The sequence below is a fragment of the Onychomys torridus genome, chromosome 12, assembly GCF_903995425.1.
Source record: "Onychomys torridus chromosome 12, mOncTor1.1, whole genome shotgun sequence".
Classification (NCBI taxonomy): Eukaryota; Metazoa; Chordata; class Mammalia; order Rodentia; family Cricetidae; genus Onychomys; species Onychomys torridus.
The window spans coordinates 11,622,826-11,645,830 of NC_050454.1; the positions used below are offsets into that span (position 1 = coordinate 11,622,826).

The following is a 23,005-nucleotide window of genomic DNA, read 5'->3' on the forward strand; positions in this document are numbered from 1 at the left end:
TGACACTCACCGGCTTCTGGGTCTTCGTTAAGGGTAAGCTATCCACCCATGACTAATACAAGCAGCACAAACTGGACTCAAGGGGCTGCTTAAAAACAAAAACAAAAACAAAAAGACACAAAGTTTGGGCATGGGTAGATGGATGGGAGAGAATCTGGGAAGAGTTACTCGGGGAGTGGGAGATAAATATGATTAAAATACATTGTATGAATTTTTTTAAAAAGCTAGGCATGCTGGCAGAGAGCTTGTCAAGCTAGGGAGTGAAGCTCCTTCCTCCGGGCCCCCAGGGGACTGGGAACAGAACAGTTCTTCAGTCTCTGTTCTGCAGACCCCAGGAACCTGAGCCCTCACAGCAGCTCACAGCCTCCTCGACCCTACCAGGCCTCTGCTCTCCAGGACCTGGCAGGTGTGGCATGGAGGAAAGAATGGTGGCCACCAAAGGCCAAGCTCGGCTCTTCGGGATCTCTGCAGCCTGAGGCAGCGAGTCTGCTCAGGAGCACTGGACCATCGTCATTGGTAGGAGACCACCCCATTGATGAGCCCTCCCAGACCTGGATGAACAGAGGCCTCTACGGACCTGGAGGAAGGTGAGCAGAGTCCCCGCATAGCAGTTAGAGGGTCGATCAATCATATGGTCCTCTGTGAAGGCCTAGACTTAACTTTACAGGCTCTACCTTAGGAAAGAGCCACCATCTCAGACCACCTGCTGTACCCAGTTCCAGGAAGGACCTCAGGAATGTGCCATGACACCTGGAACGGATACAGGGCAGTATCCTCCTGCAGACATCCTGTCTATTGTTTATGGCCCTTGAAGATACCTAGATGATCCTGCTGAGCAGTCCAGATAATCCTTTTCAGTGGGTTGTGGTTCCCCACCAGAAGTCTAACCCAATGGTTTCAAATGTGGTTTCACACCCAAAGTCTAGACCAATAGTTTCAAAAAATCACCTTGCCCCATATCCCTTCTACCTAATCCCAAATTGCCAATTCCTGGCTTGTGGTTTTTCCCTATAAAAACCCTCTACACCTGGACTTGCGGCCGCTGCCACATTTCTGCTGTGTGCGCAGCCCAGGTTGAACCTGAATAAAAGGACCCTTATGTGCATCGGAAACCAGCTCCTTGGTGGTCTCTGGGGGTTTCAAGAAATGGATACAACACCTCCTCCCACCCAGAGAAGCTGGGACATGACATCGCATGCAGCCAGTCGGAAACGCTGCAGTGGAAGAGCAGGTAGTTTCAGTGGTGGGGTGCGGCCACACCAAAGGCCATCTCCATATAGTCACCATTGTCCCCAGGCTCGGAGGACGTTGAGGAGCCAGTAGTGGGGCCCTGGGAAGTGGTAGCTGATACTGGAAGCAGGTGGCAGAGTTATCCAGGGGTGGGTATCAGAGGCTGCTGCAGGGAAGAGGGCAAGGCCAAAGGACATGGTGGCAGCAGTGGTATGGGAATGAGACCTCCAGGCTGTAGCAGGAGCCAGGAAGAGCAGGACGACCATCAGCTGGAGTACCGCCATCTGATGTCACAATAGCACTTGCAGCTCATGTAACCCGGGCCACTCTTATCAGGAGGGTTTAGCTCCCGCAGTTTGTGTTGCCGAATCTCACCTACAAGTGTGTAGAAGGCATCCTCCACACCCTGCCGGTTCCTGGCTGATGTTTCGATGTAGGGGATGCCATAGCTGCAGGCAAGGTCCTGGGCCTGAGAAGACTTAACAGTATGACCGGCTAGGTCACACTTGTTCCCACCAGCACCATTGGCACATCATCCGAGTCCTTCAACTGCTTGATGTGCTCCCTGTTCTGATGGACGTCCTCAAAGGACGTGGTGTTGTTGATGGCAAACACACAGAGGAAACCTCCCCTGTGTGGATGCACTGGTCCCTCACGGCACCACATTCCTCCCGACCTGCTGTGTCTAAGTTCCTGGTGGGGCAGGTCCCCACAGCTGGCGCCCTAACGTGGGGCTTGAAGTACTTCAGCGGAGGCCAAGCGGTCTTCCAGGGTAAGTGAAACCCTCAGTATGGGTAATGAAACCTCCTCAAGTGATAAGCCAGCCCTCAAGGTCCTGCCTTATATGTTTAAGTCTAGAGGGCTTAAAATTTCTAAAAGTAATGTTGTTACTTTAGACATGTCTCCCCATCAATGACCACCTATTTTCAATGAAAGTCCTCTATGGTGGGGTCATATTCATCCACAAAATGATTCTGGATCAGCTGGATGGTCAGGGCACCCTTTCCCACACCCCCAGCACCCACCTCCACAAGCCTGTATTCTGTCATCACTTTTGTAAGGCCTGTCACTCCAGGAGCTCCTGCCCCACAAGGGGCATAAAGGAGTGGCTGGGGAGCAGAAGGCCCTGACTGGGGCCAATGTGGGTGTCCTTGTAGCCCCGAGGCTGGAGTGTGATGGCCATGGGGTGCAGAAAAACTGAATATGGAGGCTAATTCCCCCTTCTATTAAAACAAAAACATATTTAAGTTCAACAGCTATTTATCAGAGGATATTTGGCTCTGGGGTTAACTCCCTGCGTTTGTAAAGGGGGTACTTTTAGGAAGGGTTGACATGCCTTGTATGGACTGTCTTTTAAGGTCAGTATCCTAAATCCCAATGCCAGCTCATCGGCTTGGCGGTTTCCCTTGGACAGAAATCCTGCAAGCCCAGAATGCCCCCTCATATGTTGTATGAGGCACTCCCATCCCTCCAGTAACCCCTTGAGGGCAACCATGAGTGGGGAAATTAACTACATACTCTATCTATAAACTCCAGTGGGGGTCTGTTGGGTTTTTGTCTTACCCCTGCTATGGGAGATTCTGTAGGCCCTTTATCTAATTTGACCAGGATACAAGCCCTGTTTGTCTAACCTGATCTCGGTTCAGACCTTGTACCACCACCTGCTGGACCCCTATAAAGTACCCTTCAGCTGTACCCGCTAGCGTGCCATAGGAGATAGGGATGGGGGGGTTGGCCACCCAATTGGCCTCTACCCTGGTCCAGCATTCCTCCTTATCTTTAGCCTCCCAGGGGTACCACTCTAGAGGTCTACTGGGGCTGGGGGCCAACTTTTCCCCTGACCCATACCTCCCAGTGAGGAGCTGGTTGTAGGGGTCCATATCACAGAGAGCTCTCCTTAATGCCATGTATGGTGTTTGAGTGGCCTCAACCCCAGGGTCCCAAGGTGGAGGGCCAGAAGCCCTTGAGGCCCATGGCTCAGGCACAGGGATTTTTACTTCTGTTTTAACCTCTACCGTATATTTCTCTGTGCATCTCGCATGCTCCTCGCTGAATTTGGCCCAATTATTCTTTTTACTCTCAGAACCTTCCCCGTCCCTTTTGACCCCTGGGGAGGCCCCTGTTTTCCTTTCTTTTCTAACCCTTGGGGAGAATCATTCTCCCTCTTTGACTCCTGAGAAGGGTGTGGCAGAGAATCCGAGTCAAAAGCCACCTTAAAGGCTGTGATAGTGGGTAGAAGCCCAGGGGCAGCAGCATGCCAAAATGTTTTTCCCTTTCTCTTGCCAACTTTTCCATTTGGGCCCAAGTACTACAGGAGAAAAGGTTGGCATTAGGCGCCCAAAAGGCAAGGAGAATTATAATCTCCCAGGTAGCGACAACATTACTTTTAGAAATTTTAAGCCCTCTAGACTTAAATATATAATGCAGGACCTTGAGGGCTGGCTTATCACTTGAGGAGGTTTCATTACCCATACTGAGGGTTTCACTTACCCTGGAAGACTGCTTGGCCTCCGCTGAAGTACTTCAAGCCCCACGTTAGGGTGCCAGCTGTGGGGACCTGCCCCACCAGGAACTAGGTCACCTGTGAAGAGGTGGCCTGGAACCAAGGAAAGGTAAGTGCGCACCTCTCGCCCATTCCCCAGCCTCACTCTTACCCGGAGACAATCAGGTGCAGCAGGGAGTCAAGTCAAGTAAGAACTTGGTAAAAAGGAGGAAAACCTCAGAACCCTAGGAGGGGGTGAAGGAACCAACCAATCATTTTAAAGGTCACCCTATTTACAAGTTGCTTATGCCCTGACATCATGTTCTGTTTTTAGTATCTTAGCATAAATAACTTGAGCTAACTTCCTTCCTCACCATTTGAATCAAATCTCTATACAAACAACCCAAGCTAACTTCCTCTCAGCCATCTTTTGTATCTACTCTCTGCATAAACAGCTTAGGCTAACTTCCTCTCCACATCATCCTTTGCATCTACTCTGTTTGTAAACAGCTTAAAGCTTAAGCTCTATTTGTCTGATTTTCTCTCGACACCCTCTTTGCAGCCCATGTATGCCCCATATGTTTCTACCCTTATTTGGGGTATTGTGCTTATACAACTCATTTAAAAATATAATGTATAACTAAGAAATACAGATTAATAGTCATCTATAACAGTCAAACTTTTTATAACAATCAAACTTACAGTCATGTTAGATATGTTTTCAAGATCTTACACAGATATATTTAGATAGAAAGATGTTCTTCAAACACTTCAAAGACCTATAGAATATGGCATTTAGTATGTTTAATAACTTGAGACTTCTCATGACAGTGAGACATGTCTGCTCCTAGCAGCACAAATATATTCCAGAGAAGATGATGGGTATCAAAGAAACTCCATATGGAGTTTGTTTTTTTTATGGCAAAAGCTAGTCATCTGGGCAAAGAAACTGCCCTTGCCTCAATTGCTCAGTTACTGTCCAAACTGGACCATCAGGATGCAAAAGAAAATGACTGCCAATCTTTGCCAAGACAAGGTAGGACAGTCCTTCAAAAATTCTGTCTGTTAAAAATGTCTGTCTGATATAGTAGGCCAAAGTTGGATGTCCCAACATTACAGAAGAACTCTGGGTGACTGTCCAGGCAGCCAGATGTCCTTGTCATTAGGTAACATTACACCCTTCTGGGGTCTTTAAGGGAATTAAAAACTAAATAATTAAAATTAAAGTTTTCCTTAGTTATGATAAAAAGATAAATTAGGTATAAAACTTTAGACTCACAAAGACAAGATAAATAATAGAGTATTTTCTCTAAATTTGCCAAATACAAATGGACTGGTACTTATGGCCTTTGTCGAGCCTGCTCCAAGGCCACCTCCAGGGTATGTAAAAAAATCCACAAATGGGTCAAGGGCTAGACTTTTTCTACCTGAGGGGTAAATAAGGAAACATATATGCTTTCTGATACTTTCTCTTTTACTTCATCTTAAAAGTCTCATTCTCTGAAAATCTGTCTCCACATAGATACATTCCACCTTGTTACATTCTCCACACCATCAAGTTACATTCCACACATATTCTCCACACAGCTACATACCTCTTTTGCACAGATACATCTCTTTTCTCTTCATTTTCCTTGACATCTCTTTTTACATAGCTCCACTTCTCTCTTCTGTACACATTTCTTCTCTCTGCTCTGCTACATTCCTTCACGTTATTACATCATTTATTCACTCTTTTCTCATCCATTCACTCTCACATTACTCCTTCTGCACACCCACACACACTAACACACACTCACACTGTACACCTCTTTTCACAGCAGCTCTCTCTCACACACACACGCACACACAAACTCCCACATCTCCTCTTCTCTCTGCCCAACTTTGAACAAATTAAGTGTTACATTTTAGGGTCTGACCCATTCTCATAACACAGAAGCCACAGTTTCTCCCAGACTAGGTAGGTCACATTGACCAGCCAGTGAGTAACGCTTGGCCATGCACGTAGCTCTACGTTGGTGAGGGTTCCCAGACAGAAAATAAACAGTTGGCTGAACCTTGAGCCTGTAACATAAACTGAGGCTGGGACTATGTGCAAAAAGTCAATTACTGCAGGGAGTTATGTCTACCAAAGTTGCTTCAAGCCTGACCTTGAATCAGCGATAAACAACACCTGGGAATTCATCCTACTATAATCGTCTCCAGGGGCAACCAGTTTGCTTTGAATATGTTCTGAAGTCTAAAATTAGCTGTCTTTGTGACTGAAAATACTATTACTTTCCTGTAACAATTATGAAAAATATTCTATTACTATTAGAATTATACAGCTTCAGCAGAAATCATCTTCCTGACCATCCACAGAAGTATGTGTGCCCAAAGATGGAATATATTCTTGTAATAAACACACAAACAGTAGAGAAAATACCCACAGCTATTATTAGGGAAAAAATGAAGTGGCACATGAGAAAATTTACAGACAGAAATAACCAGTCATTTACAGTCAGTGACTCCATGGCCTTGCCTGGTGGGGCTCCCCATTAGGTGGGTCTGGTGGGTCAATCTGTTAAATACTACTTGTCACCTGCTGTATACTCTCATGGCTTCCTGCAGACTAGATATTGTAACTGTAATTCTTACTTGATAATTGGTTTTGTAGTATAATTTTACTATGTTAAAGTTAAAACCCTCCTTTTTTATTTAGACAAAAAGGGAGAAATGTTGTGGCCTTCAGGTACACTGTAAAAATGTATTGCTCTCATTGTTAATAAAAAGCTGATTGGTAGATAGTTAGGCAGGATTTTCAGGGCAGAGAAAATATGGGGAGGAAGAAGGGCAGAGTCTGAGGAGTCACCAGGAGACACGGGGCAAGGACGAGATGGACATGCTGTGCTGATAGAAGGTACCACCACATGGCAGAAGGTAGATAAAGAAATATGGGTTAGTTTAAGTTGTAAGAGCTAGTTAGTAACAAGCCTGAGGTATCAGCCAACCATTTATAATTAGTAAGTTTCCATGTGGTTATTTGGAAACAGCTGCCAGGACACAGAAAAACTATACCTACACTCTTTCTTTAGAGACCCAGATGTCCAAACTGTACAGAGACTAAGAGAAAATACAGAGCAAACAATTCCAGTGGTATGTGGTAACCACACTGGGCAGATTGGAGCTCAACACCGACTTGTCAGAAGTAAGTTTGGGATCACAGAGTAAGATCACCACCCCAACTGAAGCATCTGCACACATAGACTCCACTCTTCTTTAGGATGGTGTGCCTGAAGAGCAAGCACATGGAGGCAGGATATGATTTTACAAACCAAGTGGTTTGCATTCCAAGGAAGGTGGTGGCTGCCTTTTCCACACTGAATGGGGTATGACCTCACAATCAGTTGGGTTGTCTAAAGAGAACTGGCACACCAGACATAAGTGGAGTGGGAAGGTGGGGCTGCCCTTGACCACTGAATTCCTGGGTGAGGAGAACTAAAACATCTGCAAATCTTATAAGGTGGGGGAGATAAAAATATCTTAACTCCTTGTCCTAAACACAAGTTTTGTAACATTTAATAGGAAATGTTGTATCTTAACTCCTTGTCCTAAACACAAGTTTTATAGTATGTAATAGAAAAGATTCTTATTTGATGTTTCTTACAATTTGAAGAGGCACCAGATGCCATCTGGGCTGAAGCCCAGACTGCCCATCCAGCGCCATGCCCTTAAAGGCCTGCTCTACCATCTCTCAGCCTTGGCCCCAGCCTTCAAAGCCTGACACCTGCCCCTCCCCACCCCCACTCAAAGCTCTCCCTCAGACTACTGACTGAAGTGACAGTGTCTGGTCTGTTCTCCCTGAAAATTCGTCCCTAGCTTCCTCCTAAGAGCAGACAGGGCAGAAGCAGCTCCTGTGAGTGCTTGCTATAACCACCCCCCTCACTTGGGTTCTCCCTTCCCCACCCCAAGGGCAGCCAGCAGCACTGGCCTCAGTACCTTGCAAACAACACCAGCTGGTTAACCTCAAGGCAATAATACAAGCCAGCTGGAACCTTGAAAAATTCAAACATAGAAGCCTGTGGAATAACTAAAGGCAAGATGCCACTATTCAGCCAACATGGCCACGGTTTCCATCAGCTGAGAATCAGCTTCCAGCCTTAAATTAGTAAGAAGAGGTCTGAACCACATTACTATTTTTAGTATTTATGAAAAATCTGCTCAGCTGTCCCCCATCAGAGTAAGAGGCACCAAATGCCCTAATTCACTCCAGAGCAGCTGCCAGAAAACAGCTTTCCCTGGAATCAGTGGACACATGTTCACAACCTTTGTTTAGGACACACATGTTTTCATTTAGGCTAGTGCCCAGTATCTGTTTTTTCCTTTGCTGTCTTCCATATGAGAATGTCCTCCCTCACGCCATACTTAACACTGGCAGTCGGGGGCTCCCCAGCTCCACCAGAACCCAGAGTCCAGAGTGTGTCCTCTAGTGGGGCTCATGGAATGGTTTTCTGAGAAATTCAAACTCTGGCTGTTCCCCACCTGCAAGAGCCATCCAAAATCTGCATCGGCTGCTAGCATATCCAGATGAATCTACAATGGCTCAGAAGATGGTCAAGGCAATGGGTTGGTGCTATGACCAAGTAATTCACAATGTACACCTAATGGAAGTTTATTTATTTTATAACTTAATTGGCAAATACCTACTGGATGCCTACTCTATATCTGGGTTGTTCTCAATACTGGGAAGTTCCTGTCCGGTGGAGCCTCCATTTGGACATGGCAGACAGACAATCCAAAAAGAAAAGAAAAGAAGAGCAAAATATATTCCATATAGATTACTGCCAAGAGGCCCAGCACAGCCAGACAGAAGTGCTCACCCGGGGGGAGAGCAGTTTAACACACTCCCAATGAGGCAAAACAGATCAGGAGACCAGGGACAGAGGCAGAGAGGCACCAGAGGGGAGAGTGGTCACAATGGAAGGAACTGAAAAGCTGGAGTGGCTAATGGAGATCCGTGTCAGGCACCTCAAGGAGCAGAAAGGCCCGGAGATCACACCCTGATGACTCTAAGGGACACCGAGGCAGGCTTACTGGCAGGCAACACTGGGATCCAGGAGAAGCCATGAGCTGATCCCACCCAGAGGGGAAGCATCTAAGGGGAAATACCTGACATTCCAAACATTCCCTACACCCCCAGACAAATGTCAGCCAATCAGCGTCCTGAACCCTGGAAATCCCCAACCTCTGCTATGAGAAAACCCGCCCTGCCTGGGCTGGGGGCTCTCACCACTGCCTCAGAGTCCACGCTCTGAGCTTGGAATAAAGGCTCTTTGCTTTTACATGTGGGACCCAGTCTATCTCTGAGGTCAGAAGACCCACCTTTAATCTGAGCCATGTTCTGCTGTCAGCCTGTATAAAGGACAGGGGAGAGGGAAGCTCGCTCTCTCTTCGCCTTCTTCCTGTCACTCTTGCTGGCAAGTCCACTCCTTCACTGGCATTACAGCCTACTTCTTCAGGATTCCAGTGTACACTGAAGACCAAATGGGCCATCCAGCCTCATGGACTGAACAACTATTGGGTTCTGGAAGCTTCCATTGGTAGACAGCCATTGTTGTACTAGCTGGACCTCAGCCTATAAATCATTCTGATAAATCCCATATTACTTATTATATATTATATATATTTTCATTCTATAAGTTCTGTTCCTCTAGAGACCCTGACTAATACAGAGCACTTAAAAACTACAGGTGAGGCCGGAAGCATTGGCACACACCTTTAATCCCAGCACTTAGGAGGCAGAGGCAATCAGCTCTCTCTGAGTTCAAGGCCAGCTTGGTCTATAGAGAATAAGACCTTGTCTGGGGGGGGGGGGGGGGATGTGTATAAATGTTGCCAAGTGCAAAAGCCCTCCAGGCTTGGGATCTGTGGCAATAGAGACTACATACTGGAGCTGTCGGGTTTCAGGGCTGCTTGCCTCATTATCCATGCATACACAGGTGCTCATGAAGCCATGCACCCATGTGTATACACTCTCTAGCAGGTTTGTTGCTGAGGCCAGACAGGCCCCATTGGGCCTTGCCAGGTCCCATGGTGCCCAGACACAGACACACAGAAAGGTATATAACTAGATCCCACCATCTGTACCTTGAAGAATGGTCAGCTTTCCTGATGCACAAAGCCATTCGGAACCCTCCTTATCAAGAATGCTGTAAAGGCTATCTCCTTCACCCAGGGCCAAGCCCGCTAACAGCCAGCCAGTCCTTTACCACCCTCCCCAGGTCCCCTCCCCATCCTCACTACTGTCCAGCAGGTAGCCTGATGCTTTCTTCGATATGGACAGTACGCACATTTCCCCAACAACCCCTAGCCTTCCCAACCCACTATCACTACCATGAGGTAAAAAAACATCTCACAAGGTTCATCTCAAGTACCACCTCCTCCACAAAGCCTTCCTGCAAAATGCCTCACGCGTTCTCTTCTGAAACCCCCAGAACTGGCAGATCTTCATGCCATCTGCCCTGGCTGCTAGACCACGCCACTTGCCCCACTCAACCTGAGCCCAAGCAGCAGCCTGGCAAGACTCCCTGACCCAGTGGAGTGGCTGGACCTCGGCGTACAAGCAGCACCCCCTTGGCAAAGGCAAATGACACTGATGGCCCCAGGACAGGACTGCCTTCCTAGGGGACATGTTAGACCAGGAAGGGTACTGCCTGCCCTGACCAGGGAGAACCTGACATTCCACACAGCACACGTCCGAGCTCAGTCTGCAAGAGCTGCCCTCCCTGGTACGTTCCTATGCCAAGCTGATGGCTCCCTAGAGCCGGGTCACATGGGACAGGGACACCAGGGAGCCCACAGGGGCTGTCCTTCGCTCCCTGCAGTTCCCGTAAAGGCACAGATTTTATCTGTTATTGCATAAGGTGCTTTCAACAGTGACAAAAGTAACACCATGGGCAGAAAGAGAGCAAAGCCCTGAGGATGCGCGAGGAGGAGCGGAGAGTGGCCACAGGTCCACGGAGGGACAGCAAGTGTGGGCAGCAGGCCGGGCCAGCTAGCCACGTGAGCCCTTGAGCAAGCACAAGAAAAACAAGGACTGAGAAAAATCAAAGCCAGACTGCCACACCTGGCCTACCCTCCCGTTTTTCCTGGGGCACCACTCTGCAGATGTGGTTTTCCTAACACTGCTTCCAGGGGACAGTTAATGCATGGAACATAGGGCTGCCTTCCCCATCCTACCCCAGCCAGGCTATTCTGGAGGGTCACAGCAGAGGAGAGGGTGGAGGTCAGGACCTAGAAGCTTCATGGGGCTGTGCAAGTAGATGAGGTAGAATGCAGTCTGGACATTGGAATAAAAGCCCAGGAGACCCCGCTCACCCAAGACTCAGCAGGATGTTTCTGTCAAGTGGGAGAAGGCTGGCTGAGAGTCTGACACAGCTACCAAGCTGCACAAAAGGCCAGACACCTGGGGCTAGAAAGCAGCACAGACCCCACTCACACAAGCCCACCCTGGGGCACTGGGGGCTGACACACCTGCCTTTGGAAGGATCACCTTTGGCTTAGACATCCCACCCTTGGGAAGACATCAGTCTTGTGGAAACAATCCTAAGGAGAGAAGATCATCTTCTGCATGTGGACATCTGCCACAGTCTATTTTATAATATTAAAAAGCCAACAGTAAGCAGTGAGCCAGCCCAGGACAGGGAAGTACGCGGTGAACCAAGCCTCATCTGGCTAACAGAACCACCTGAGGAAGCCTGCAAAGACTGGAATTATACACAGCAGGGGGAGGTGCGTCACTGACGGCTTTGCTGACCCATTGCTTGCTTGTTCTCTGGGCTGAACTGAAAGCTCAGTTTCAGATCTGGACACATCAAAAAGACTCAGAGGCCCTGAACACAAATCTAACCCCTACCTTGCCCAAATCTTTAAAATGCTATGTGTCCGGGAAATACTAGAAAATAGCAGGAATTAGCCATGCTGATACCATGTGGTGTAAAAACAAAACTTCTTCTGTTTCCTTATCATTCCCAGCTATTTTATAAATGAATCTACTTTCAAATCAGAAGAGAGGAGAAGGGTGTAACTCAAGTGGTAGAGCACTTGCCTCTTACACATGAGGACCTCCTTAGGGCCAGCACAAGGGGATACACGTATTTTTCAGTTCTTTAGGTCTGTGGGGTGACCTTTACAGTACGAACAACAAAGTAGGCAAACAGTTCACAGAGACTGGCATCTCTGGAACCCCGATCTCCAAGTCCAAACACAGGGCTCTGGGAACACAGGCTAACCCTGCCTCCCAGGCCCGGCACACCCCTTCTCACTTTCCCCAGAAATAAACTAAACAACCACCACAGCAGGAACACAGCAGTCACACAGGAACCAAGCCATCAGCCAGGGCGCAGCAGTAGCGTCCATGATGAACACAGAAACACAAAGAACAGCAATAAAGAACGAACCCAGGACAGCATTCGCCATGTCTGAGAACAAAGCATCCCTTCAAACACCGCAGGGACTCCAAACCACCTGCTGGCCCAGACCCTGGCAACAGGGCCACGTTTCTTGCAGCAGCAGACTCCCTGGCAGAACAGGACCCAGACACCGCCGCAGAGGCACAGCACTGCTCGCTGGCTTTCTGACCACAGCGACACAAAGACACAAAGTGCCTTAGCCAAAGCCATGTCCACGGCTGGTGGCAGAGCAGCGGCCAGCACCCAATCTTGGACTTTAAGGGAACAGGAGCTACACCTGTCCCGGGCATTCTTGGACTTTAAGGGAACAGGAGCTACACCTGTCCCGGGCATTCCCACGTGGGTCATCTGAAGGGACAAAGCTATCTGGAGAGGCAGGAATGTAAATCAGATGGAGTGACTTCAAACTCTAGCTCTGCCACTTGAGTGCCTGTATGAGCTGTAGGTGATGACAGCGTCTGGGTCTATGTGTCAATCACAGTCCACTTGAGTGACTGTATGAGCTGTAGGTGATGACAGCGTCTGGGTCTATGTGTCAATCACAGTCCACTTGAGTGACTGTATGAGCTGTAGGTGATGACAGCGTCTGGGTCTATGTGTCAATCACAGTCCACTTGAGTGACTGTATGAGCTGTAGGTGATGACAGCGTCTGGGTCTATGTGTCAATCACAGTCCACTTGAGTGACTGTATGAGCTGTAGGTGATGACAGCGTCTGGGTCTATGTGTCAATCACAGTCCACTTGAGTGACTGTATGAGCTGTAGGTGATGACAGCGTCTGGGTCTATGTGTCAATCACAGTCCACTTGAGTGACTGTATGAGCTGTAGGTGATGACAGCGTCTGGGTCTATGTGTCAATCACAGTCCACTTGAGTGACTGTATGAGCTGTAGGTGATGACAGCGTCTGGGTTTATGTGACTGCACAGGACTAGAGATGTAGCAAGTGGAAGCCGCTGCCTTCCTCACAAACAGGGCACCAGCCATCGTGAGCCCAGAAGTGCATAGAGTCTGCCACCCCAGGGCCAGTGCCCGGCAGTCCAGGTTACCTTTGGGCATGATCTGGTGCATGGCAACTGAGAGGAAGAAGATGGAGTCGCTGTAGTAGGTCCCCGAGCCAGCACTGAAGTGCTTCTGCATGGCCTCCACGATGGGGAAGAGCTTGTCTGTCAGCACAGCAACATCATGGAAGATGACCTGGAGTCGGGAGCAGGAAAACCCCAAGAGTTAGCCAATTGTCTCAGTTCTAGACCTCAGAACACACCTGAGCCCAGGAGGCAGACACAGGGTGGAGCCAAGATCTCTGAGGAGCGAAGGGGGTGGGGAGGGGCCATGAGGAGGGGGTCCAGGCAGCACAGGGGCTGGCTATGACGACGGGGGCACTGTCGGGGGCACTGTCGGGGACAGGACAGTGGACAGGCTGGAGGAGGGCGGGCGTGGGCCCAGCTCCCGGGTCTTGTTAGTGGCCACGCCATCAGGAGACAGGTCAAACAGCTGAGCTCCGTGCCTATTTCCCGTCCCCACTGCCCAAGGCTCTGGCCAGGTTTCCCACGTCACCACACTCCCAGCTTTCAGAGCCTCTGGTCGCGCGCCCAGCCCGCATCGCTGGCTCCCCTCCAGTGGTTCTGCTTTTGTCTAGAATCTAGGATTTCTTTCTCCTCTCTAAACTGTATTCCTCCAGTTCGGGTTTACTCTGTGCTCAGTCTCTTTCAACCTTTAAAACACGACTGAGCTTAGTTCAGGATGGTGGCTCACTCCCAGGAGTTCTAGCACTCCAGAGGCTGAGGCAGAACACTCTAAGTTCAAGGCCAGCCTGTGCTACAGAACAGGACCCTGTCTCAAACCAGCAAGAAACCCGACTTAGTTTATCACGACTTATTGCTCCCTAAAGTCGGATCCATACGACTTTAAATCCTGAAGCTGTCTGTAAAAGCTTTGTTAAGATTTCTTGACGTTTTGCTCCCAAGGTGCTGCTTTCCCTCATTCCTTTCCTGACTGTTCTTTTTCTCTGGCCTCTCAGCTAGGCCGGTTCTTGCTATTTCTCAACTCTAATCCCAAACCACATCTCTCCCACACCTCTCTGCAGCCTCTGGCGCTGCCCTGTGGCTTCCCTGCATCTCAACTTCATCCCCTCAGAACATCCTCTGTTGCACCTCAGTCATCTTCCAGATACACAGATTTGTATCTCTCTTCTTAGCTTCCAAACCTCCAAAGCTCACTTGCCTTGGGTCCAAATCCCCCAGCGAGGCCTGCACCCTCACGACTGAGCAAAACTGAACCGTCATCCTCATCCCACCCATCAGGCGCTCCTTTATGACCTGTGTCCTTATAAACCCCCACCTGCTCTTCCGCCCCTACCCCACCCCGTGAATGGAGCTCCCTCTCCCAGAAGCTCCCCCAGCTTTCTCACCTCCCATGATGCTCCAGGCCCCTCCTGCACCCCATTTCACATGGGGCTTCACTGGCTATGGGTGTTTCTTGCCCTGTAACAGCTGGCTGCATTCAGGCCAGGCCACTGACACAGGTTTACAGCCTGAAGGAACCACACTTAGGGCAAGAGCCTCAGTCTCTTCGTGGGAGACACAGGATGGCAGCATCTGCTACCCTTGTGGTGACCACTAGGGTTCCTGGGGACAAGCTCCCCTCTCAGGGCTGCTAAGGTGCTCTCACCCCTCAGCCTCACAGCCTGTCCCAGCTGTGCCCAGTGCGCTGAATCCCTCCCCACAGATCAGATATCACTCATGTGATCACGTATGTGTTGTGTGGTTTGTTTGGTGTGTGGTGTGTGTGTGGTATGTGTGTGTGTGTGGTGTATATGTGTGGTGTGTGGTTTGTGTGGTGTGTATGTGGTATGTGTGGCGTGTGGTCTGTGTGTGGTGTGATGTGTATGTGGTATGTGTGTGGTGTGTGTGTGTGTGGTGTGGTTTGTGTGGTGTGTATGTGGTGTGCGTGTGGTCTGTGTATGGTGTGTGGTTTGTGTGGTGTGTATGTGGTATGTGTGGTATGTGGTGTGTGGTTTATATGGTGTGTATGTGATGTGTGTGTGTGTGGTGTGTGTGTGGTGTGTGGTTTGTATGGTGTGTATGTGATGTGTGTGTGTGTGGTGTGTATGTGGTATGTGTGGTGTGTGGTGTGTATGTGGTATGTGTGGTGTGTGGTGTGTATGTGGTATGTGTGGCATGGTTTGTGTGGTGTGTATGTGGTATGTGTGGTGTGTGTGTATGGTTTGTGTGGTGTGTATGTGGTATGTGTGTGTGTGTGTATGTGGTGTGTGGTTTGTATGGTATGTATGTGGTATGTGTGTGTGTGTGTGTGTGTGTGTGTGTGTGGTGTGTGTGTGGTTTGGTTTGTGTGGTGTGTATGTAGTATGTATAGTGTGTGTGTGTGTGTGTGTGGTATGTGTATGTGTGTGTGATATATGTGTGTGGTGTGTATGTGGTATGTGTGGTGTGTATGTGGTATGTGTGGTGTGTGTGTGGGGGGGTGTGCGCGCGCATGTGTGTGGTGTGCGTGTGGTGTGGTTTGTGTGGTGTGTATGTGGTGTGGTGTGTGTGTGTGTTTGTGTGTGTGGTGTGTGTGTTTGTGTTGGGGAAATATACATGTGATGTGGGCAGGGCTTGCCTCAGCCACAGCCAAGTGCAGAGAGCCAAAGTACTGTCAGCAGCCTACTCACTGCCCCCACCAGCCTCATCTCACCCAAGCTTCCAAGGCAACGACTATCCCATCGGCATTAATAGATTTATAAGGACACACTGGACTCAGTACATTTGTTCCAAGAGCTGTTCTGTTTAGCCCGCTCCAATGAATATTTCAGATAATAAATCTACTTAAAGGAACATGAATATATTCCATGGATTACTCATAGAGCAGGAAACTAGCCACAGACACCAACTGTGAATCAAAATGCTCAGTCTCCCAGGTAGGATGTGGGTCTGCAGACTGTGATCTCCTCAGACAGCATCAAGCCTGGACACCATGGAGCACCAGGTCCAGTGCAGTCCCCAGTGCCTGGCTGAGGGCTGCAAAGCCCTGCCTCAAGAGCTAAGGAAGAACTGCCACAGAGCCCAGGAGACCGGGAGTGTCACGTGCTGGTTACTGAAGGCGGTGGGTCAGCCAGTGAGCGGGTCAGAACACGGCTTATGCCAATGCAAGCCTGTGATTCACAGGGACGCAGATGACAAATGTCGGGTCACCACTTGGAGCTTTTGTCTCTTTATTTACATATATACATCTGAAAACTTCAAACCCTATTAATTACAGAACATTACCCACACTCAACCTAAAAGCTTCTTCCTCAAGTCTGTCACATGACCCAACAGCAATGCCTGGGGACACTGACCGGGTCACCAGAGTGTACCACTTCTGGTGTGCAGGATGGAGCCCAGTCTGAGCTCCTGCAGAAGCTGCTGGAAGTGCCCCAGCCCATGACTTACCACGCGCACAGCAACGAGGCAGGCGGCCTCTAGCCAGCCTCTATTAGACACTTGTGACACTTACAGGATTGGCTCATAACAATATTTCTCACCAATAATGACTCAGTCGTCCATCTATCAGGAATGATGACTAATCTGTGTTAAGCCCCTTTGCCTCCTTTTATCTTTAATGAGTTACGTTAAGAGACACAAATCCAAATTCAGTAAAGACAAAGAATTCTTAGACTAAGTGTCCTCCAAGAGTTTGCTGTTCAATATCAAGTGTGTCTAGAGAAAACACTGACCGTAAGGGCTCTAGGAAAACAAGTCAGAAAGGATGGTTTTCCGGGACGGGGGTGTCTGGCCTCACTCTACCAAGCAAATCACACTCTTACCACTTACAGCCTTGAAAGCCAGCACAGGCAGCACAGGCAGCCACAGCTGATCCTGTGCCAGGCAGGCGCAGACACTCTCACTGGCCAGAGGAACCAGGCCACAGCTCCTAGAAACCCTCCCTGAGGACCTAAAGCATCCCAAACCCTTAGCTCAATTGAGGAAAACTCATTTACTGAAGACAAACCCACTGGGAGCCAGGCACGGTTAGAGCCAAGGAGGTAGGTAACGAGCTGGCCTTGGGCATGGGAGATGCAGTTTCCAGGAAACCCTGAGGCTGCCCCTGCAGCTGCAGACAGGGGGGTGGGGGGCAGTCAGCCAGAGGCAGCATGGGAGGAGGTCATCCACACTCAGGAAGAGAGCAATGATACCACAACCAAGCCCGGTGTAGCGACAGCATCCATCTCCCGCGGGAATGACAAGAATGTCTCCATGACAAGAATGTCTCCACTGTCCACAGGTTCATATCCAGCATGGGAAGGGTGCTGCAGCAACATCTAGACTCTGCCGCCAACAGAACTGGCCACCAATGGGGGACAAGCCAACAACACTGTCTTAGTTGGCTCCTTGTTGCAGTGAGGAACACGTGACCAAAGCAACTTCGGGAGGAAAGGGTTCATTTCCTCTTACAGGTTACAGTCCACCATCAAGGGATAGATGCCAGGGCAGGAACTCAGGACAGGAGCTTGAACAGCAGCCACAGATGAAAGCTCCGTTCTGGCTTGCTAGCCATGGACTGCTCAGCTTTATCTCTTACACAGCCCAGACTCACACGCACATTTCACAGTGGGCCAGGCTCTCCCGTATCACTAACAATCACGAAAATGCTCCCGCAGACGTGCCCACCAGCCCATGGGATGGAGGCAGTTCCTCAGAGGAGACTGCTTCTTCCCAGGTGTGTCTAGGTTTGTGTTAACATGGTAAAACTAGCCAACACAACCCCACAACATTACCGTGTCACAGGCCCGACTCTGGTCTGGAATCTCTCCAGTGATGTGGAACAGTTAGTTCTTCCAGAGACACAAGAGACAGAGGCATCATTAGTAAATCACAGTCCTGGAGTCAATGGCAGGATGCTCTAGGCGCCTGGCTGCCCTAGCAAAATACTCCACCACCCTAACCTGTCGCAGAATGGGGGTCCTGGCAGACGTTCCCCCAACAAGGCACAAAGCGGTGCTTGAGAGGGACAGATGATCCTGCTGCTGTTTTCAGCACAGCTAGGGTGCCTTTTCACACAGGCAGCTCCAGATACCAGACCCAGGACACCCTAGGCAGGAACCACAGCTAGCCGGCCCTTCAGTGTCCTAGACAGGCTGAAGGAAGTGACAGGTCCCAGCCTGTACACTCAGCGCCCTGGGCCAGGCCCAGAGCTGCACTGCTGAACGAAGGAGGCTCTCTGGGGCTTACTGTCCGTCAGTCTAGTCAAATCAGTGAGTCTGAGTTCAGTGAGAAACCTTGTCTAAAAGTAAGGTGAGCAGGCTGAGGAGGACACCTGACAACCACCCTAGGCCTCCACACATATGTGGATATGTCCATGTCTGTCTGTCTGTCTGTCTGTCTGTCTCTCTCTCTCTCTCTCTCTCTCTCTCTCTCTCTCTCTCTCTCTCTCTCTCTCTCTCTCTCACACACACACACACACACACACACACACACACACGTACACCAGACAGACAGACAGAGAACCAACCCCACCCCAGGTACATTAAACACTGTCCTAAAGGAGTCTTAATGGATCAGGAAAAGCCACTATGGGATATGGACTCCACAGTGGAAAATAATCTTTCTCCCAGTCAGTCCCAGAAGGCCACCTGGGATGACATGAAGCAGACAGGTAGGTCTTTCCTGGTGACAGGCACTGGACACATTCCCAAAGAGAAGCTGCTTTCCCTCTGACCATTAATCTTTCCTGAAGAGATGTAAACACCTACTCACCCCACAGGGCACCCACAACAGACCAAAGTAAAGATCCGCGCCCAAGCCTAGCTTGCTGAACCAAGGGGTTCATTGTGCTTCCTGACAGGACATGGTGAGCAGCAGCTACTTAAAGGAGCGTGGGTGATCCCAAAGCAGCCGCATCTCCCAGAGCTAGTGCGAAGACTTTCCCACAGCTGCGCAGATGGAGTCCCCTTTCGGCCAGCCTTCCACACTACACAGACGAACACTTCCCTAAACCGCGAGCAACAGGGGCAAAACTACCTACAGCTGGGAGGAAGATGCCAGAGTGACTGAATCTCAGGAAGAGTCCAGTGGCCCTCCCCACTCCCTCCTTTCATAAGCCCTGACTTTGAGGGTCATTAGCAAGTAGTCACAACTGTTTCTGGTAAAGATGGTAACGACCACTAAGATGGGGGGGGGGGGGATGGGGAGGGCAGGGGGGGGGAGGGCGGGTCCTCTATTATCCTCCTAGCCCAGAAACACTCTTCAGGAAATATGGGAGACTAGCACAACAGAATGACTTCTCCTGAGTGTTGTGGGTGGGAGGAAGGTGGGCCCCAACACAGGCTGGTGTCCCCCCCAATACCCACCACCCAAGGCTAGCCAGTTCCACAAATGCATGACTAATATTTGAGAGCTCAGTAATCGATTCCAACAAGAGCTGAAGGAAAATGATTTTCTGAAGAAAAAATAGACCTCATTGATCCCCATCAGGAATGTGATGGCTTCTTTCTATGTGGGGAAGAAAACTGTGCTAACAAACTCCTCCAGACCCACAGACAGAGCAAGCACCTGCAACCTCGGAGTCTTTGCACTGGCCATCTCCTTTGGATCTTTTCACTTAGGTATCAAAGTATATGATGCTAAGATCTCTTCTTCACCACAAAATGTAGCTAAGAGCCTGCACCCCAGTAACACAGATGCACCACACACATTTTCACATCACATGCACACAATCTGCTCTGGCCACTGAATGAGCAGCTTCCTTTTCTCCAGGAACCTATCACCACCTGACACGTCAAATTTTTACATGTTCAGTCCTTCACTTCCGCCCTCCCCAGCTCCTGGCCAGCACATCACATATGGCAGAAATCATGAGTCCAGACAGGAGAGACAACTTGACACCTCAAAACACAACAGTTGCCATGCAGGACCTGCTCCCCACCCCACCCCCCAAAAAAACCAAGAAAATGGCAGCTCTTTTCAAGTCCAGGGATCTTCCTGCCCCTGAACATACCTAAAGAAAAGAAATTTCTAGTTCCCAGGACTTATTCTAAACCTGGAGGAACATGGCCCTGTTTTAACCCTTGGTCTTCTGGTCAGGATGCTGTCTGGTCAATCTCCTATCCTACCTGTGAGATGCTTCAGGGAACTGTGCCTGGTTCTTAAAGGTTATTCTAAAATCCCATCAGGGGTGTTTCCTTAAACCAAGTCTTCCTGACCAGGAAGGACAGATGTGTGAGTGACAGATGGAGTGAGCAAGAGATCACTGATCTCTCTGTTTTTAGTTCCTGATGAGTCCTCTAAACACCATCAGTCGGCATGGCTATATGCTGCCCTCTCCAATAACTAACTTTGGAAACAAAGGCCCCCTGGGATAAGAGAACCAAGGCCTGCCTTTGTTAGCTGTAAATGGAAAAGGTAAAAGTGAACAGATTTTACGAGAAAAGAAACGAAGCACACTGTGACACACACACACAAACACACCCCGAACCTCCATGTGACTTACTTCTTTCTGCAAGAGTTCCTCCACGAATGTAATTCCGCCTGACAGAAGCTCAGGCAGGCAGCTGGAGGAAATCAGAGCCCACTCATCTAGTTCCTAAATGCATTTCAAAGGGCTGTTCTCAGGGCCTGCTTCCCTCATGGTTCAAAAGTGAGAGCCCTGCCCCGGGCCCCACTGTGTCCATCAGGACAGCACACCTGTCTGCCTGCCCCCTGCACCCATTTCCCCTCGTACTTCTGCACCATCGGCCATTCCCAGGAAGTCCTGTGATTACCAACCTTTCAGCAGGGTTCATACCCCCACCCTTTTTTTGACAAGGGCAAGGAGAAATACAACCCAAAAAGAGATGGGTCTCGGGATGATGGGTAACAGAAAGTCAAACCACCACCAGGGAACCTTATGTCTTAAGGAACAAAGCTGACAGACAGTTCCATCCGCCGCCCTGGAGAGTCTTCAGCTTCGTTGAGCACAGGCTCTCACCAAGGGCCTGGCTAGTGCACTGACCCCAGAAAGTCAGGATCAGGATCTGGGATGAGGTTGGGGCATTCACTTTATACCACCCCACATGATCCTAGTCCAGAGATCCCAGTCACCTAGAGAAGGAAGGTGGCAGCAGACCCCCTCTGCTTGGAGCCACACAGGCAAATTCCACTCTAGAAATCATGCTGCAGGGAGGCAAGGGTCAAACACTAATGCATCCAAAGTCAATGGCCAAGGTGGCAAGGAGGCCCAGAAACCATTTCATGGGAGGAGCGGGTATAGGCTGCTGACCAGTGCCAGCATCCTGCACCTAGCTATAAAATCAGATCCTGCCCTCCACCCAATACCACCTTCAGTGGGGCTCCTCTGCCTGCAGGGAGCTCTCTTGAGGGCTCCATACTCCTGACCCTTCCTACCCTGCTGACCTCCCACATCATTTCCTGAGCTGCCTGAATACTGGACAGCTCATTCATCTGCCTTTTGTAGAACAGTCATAACATGAAACCTAGCCCTCCTTCACTTCTCTCAGGCAACAGTGTGGACAGCTTTGGTTGCTCATTAAATCTTCGCCACAGAATGTAGGCTCCACTAGGTCAGGACATTTTGTCTGTCTACCTCTTCCCTTCACCGAGAAACCAGGCTCCTTGACAGTGCCTGGCACACACAAAGCCCACGTAAACACTGACCGTTACGTTGTAGAGAGCAGAAAAACGGGATGCCGTTGCACACTGGTCAGGAAAAGCAGCATCCCCTTGTCTCAAGGGCTGGCTGCAGCCCCAAGCTTGCCTCTGTCATTATAAGTCTGCATTCGCCAATGCCACTGGACTCTGAGCACATCCTCAGGCTTTGCAAAAGCAGTCCAGTTAGCTGAGCACAGGTGCTCTGTGGTTCAGGGAGGAGACCGCAGGTCGTGGGGAGCCCTAGATCACTGTCTGTCAAGCCGGGTCCCCACCCAGGCCAGCTGGTCTCTGAAGGCTCATTCCTAGCAGCCTGTGGCGAAATGTAACGGCAAGATCAAAGGGGGTGACATGCACACGGTGTGTCACACCAGCCATTGTTAGAAAAAGACTTCGGTGGTCAGTTCAGGAAGGGAGCTGCCATGAAGTTACTCTTCAGATATGAGCTTCACCAGGAGAGAGCCTTGTGATCAGAGAAGCCATCATCAGGCCTTGGGATGTGACCAGGGAGGCCATCATCAGGCCTTGAGATGGGACAGTATTTTAAAAAAAAACAAAAGGCAGTCCATTCTATCAGAGACAATATGATGGGACCTTAAAGGAAAGGAAGGTTTTCCTTTAAAATCTAAAAGGGAAACTTTATTAAGAGGGATGGCAATCAAGTGACAGCCAGGTTGGGCAGGATGGCACAGGCAGACCAGGAGAAGAGTCTTCAGAGAAATTCTCCAAACCAAGGAAGATATCTGAGTTTTAAATTTTTCAGGGAGGCAAGAAGTTCCACACCATGTATTTAGTCTAGGACACCCTATGTGGCAAGGATGAGCCAGCAACTGGGTAAGATCATAAATTTACATGCTATGGAACCCAACCCAAACCAGTTCACAGCTCATATTTTAAAGGGGAAGGTTCACAGTTCACACCTTAAAGGGGAGGATTCACAGCTCACTTCTTAAAGGGGAAGGTTCACAGTTCACACCTTAAATAAAGGGGAGGGTTCACAGCTCACATCTTAAAGGGGAGGCCACCCATGTAATACCACCAACTCAACTCTGTGGATTCGGACAGGAAATTGGACCCAGTGAGGTGGGCTGGGGTACAGGCTACAAGGCAAGTCACAGAAGGAGACAAAGTCAGACCCAGGGCCTTTTCCTGCAGCTCTGGGAAGGGAACAGATAAGCCCAGGTAAAAGGTTATTCCCACTAAGGCTGGGTACCCACCCCT

At 49.5% G+C, this 23,005-nt stretch overlaps 1 protein-coding gene and 1 pseudogene across 1 annotated transcript in view; both read right to left on the reverse strand.

The window, feature by feature from the left end:
- Positions 1-23,005, reverse strand: part of Xxylt1 (xyloside xylosyltransferase 1) — a 141,015-nt gene that overhangs the window by 94,650 nt on the left and 23,360 nt on the right. The window contains exon 2 of the mRNA XM_036204030.1: positions 13,211-13,358. Coding sequence (XP_036059923.1) covers positions 13,211-13,358 — 148 coding nt within the window. The remainder of the gene's footprint in view (positions 1-13,210; positions 13,359-23,005) is intronic.
- LOC118594196 lies at positions 1,496-2,312 on the reverse strand (annotated as a pseudogene).